The sequence below is a fragment of the Vespa mandarinia genome, unplaced genomic scaffold, assembly GCF_050613455.1.
Source record: "Vespa mandarinia isolate Hongniang unplaced genomic scaffold, ASM5061345v1 scaffold_51, whole genome shotgun sequence".
NCBI classification, from domain to species: domain Eukaryota; kingdom Metazoa; phylum Arthropoda; class Insecta; order Hymenoptera; family Vespidae; genus Vespa; species Vespa mandarinia.
In genome coordinates this window covers 82,581-84,751 of record NW_028197185.1, presented here as the reverse complement: position 1 = coordinate 84,751, position 2,171 = coordinate 82,581, and the positions used below count along the sequence as shown (strand labels likewise).

Sequence of the window (2,171 nt, the reverse complement as noted above, 5' to 3'; positions counted from 1 at the left end):
GATACCGTATAAATCAGTAAAATATTCGAATCTCGTTTTAAGTTGATAAATTTTTTCAACTATGTTAGTTCCTTCTTTACTATGAGAGATATCAGTGAGAATTGTGACATATAATTCTATACGACGAGGTCTTCATTTATTATTTTCTTTTTATAGTAAACAAAGATCAAAATTGATTTCATTATAAATAATAATAAGAGGACAATAGTTTAAATCGTGATTTGAAATTTAAGTGAAAGAAATAGAATAACGAATAAATGATGTAACATCCTGCTGAATTATTATCGACCGATATAAGAGAAGAACGTTTTTATAAGGCAACACAAGGAAAGGAAATCCGAAACAAATAGTGAGTAACGTTGCTAACAACACCCCATTGTTTTCGACCATGCAATTTTTATCGACACAAATAACATTGAGCTCAAAAAAAATTTCTAATTCATTTTCTATTTTCATTTCCAAATCATTGAAAAATAAAAAAGAACAGAAATAAGAAACTTATCTGCAATGGTGTAAACACTACAATTGAAGCCGTTCGTGAAACTTGTTACTTACCAGTTGTATTTCCACTCAATTTTGGCTATTTTTGTAAATTTTCTGTAATGTCTTTGAAATTCTTACTTTTGTCTTCCATCATTTTGTGAAAATCTAAAATGACTTGTGCCTACTTTCAAATCGTTCCTTCCAGGGTATTCATAAAAATTATGAATACTTATAAAAGTATTCATAATTTAGTAACAGTATCTGCCTTTTTAAAACAGTTTCTGCCTTCTGCAGACGCAGGAATGTCTCACCTCCTAAGATTTGCCTTAGAGGGGTTCGCGTAGAGGTCAGAACCAGTGTGAAATACCTGGGCATTGTGGTAGACTCAAAAATGTCGTTCAGGTCCCACTTTGAGGCCGTAATTCCTAAAGCCGAGGGTATCCTTCGGTACCTCGGAAGGCTCCTTCCGAACCTTCACGGACCGGGCGAGAGGAAGCGGCGCCTCTATAGCGGCGTGATCCACTCGGTGCTCCTATATGGGGCACCGGTGTGGTGGCGCGCCATTGTGGAGGATACGCGAATCGGGCGGGCTGTGCGGAGCCTCCAAAGGAAGGTGGCGATCCGGGTGTGTTGTGCCTATAGGACGATCTCCTTCCATGCGGCTATGATGATCGCGGGGATTATTCCTCTCGGTCATTTAGCACCCCAGCTAGCGGAAACGTATGCGGCCGTTAGAGGCGCGGAGGAACCTGTTTCTCCGCGCGCTAAGGCTGTATTGGGTGCTCTTGCCAGAAGGAGGGCAATAGAGGCATGGAAGGCTAAGGAACTAGAGTTTATCGGGTCCCCAGAGGCAACGGGAGTGCGCACGAGGGCGGCCATTGCCGAATGGTTGGCTGAGTGGATTGGAAGGCCGTTCTCTATCGGAACGACATTTCATACCACGCAGCTGATGACCGGTCATGGATGTTTCTCGGCGTATTTATATGGAATAAGGAAAATCCCCTCCCCACGTTGTTTTCACTGCGAGGGGAGTGAGGATACGGCGGAACACACCCTGATCGACTGCCCGGCGTGGATGGATGCCAGGAATGAATTGATCGCCGCGATGGGGGGAGGTCAGCTAACCCTTCCCGAGATAGTCAGGGTTTCCCTGACTGTCCCGGGAGGATGGGCGGCCTTTCGGACCTTCGCTGGACGGGTTATGCGCGCAAAGGAGGACGCTGAAAGGCGCAGGGAACGGTTGCGTGCAGATGATGGATGTGTGAATGAGCGTGTGGGTTCGTACGCGGATGGGAGCGCGAACGATTGGCCGCATAGGAGAGTGATTCCAGTGCGGCCACCTCGGGCAAGGCTCCGAGCAGCTCAGGCGGCGCCTGGCTCAAGCGTCGCTCCTTTATAGTCGGTAGTTCGTATAAACGAAGATGAGTGGGCCTGGTCAGAGCACCATGGGGTGGAAATCGGGCCAATATGTATATAGTCAGGGAGTATTTTGCGTCTCCAGGAGCTTGTTGGCCCCTGTCGAGTGCGCTATAGTGGTGTGAATGCGGATGTATGGATGAATGAGAGCAAGGCGAATACCGGCCTGGCTCACCGAGGAGGAGTGGTGGGTGAATTTGTAATACGCATATGTGTAATCCCGCCCACCACCTTGTTTCCTCAGCGCGTTAGTTATAAGAATCGGGAGGTTT

The 2,171-nt window shown here is 46.4% G+C and overlaps 1 protein-coding gene across 1 annotated transcript; it reads left to right on the top strand.

Annotated features, from left to right (window-relative positions):
* The first annotated feature begins 1,147 nt into the window (after positions 1–1,147).
* On the top strand, positions 1,148–1,882 carry LOC146872109 (uncharacterized). Its single transcript, XM_085664366.1, has one exon. It carries the CDS (start codon positions 1,148–1,150, stop codon positions 1,880–1,882), a length of 735 nt encoding a protein of 244 aa, XP_085520492.1.
* The last annotated feature ends 289 nt before the right edge of the window (positions 1,883–2,171 follow it).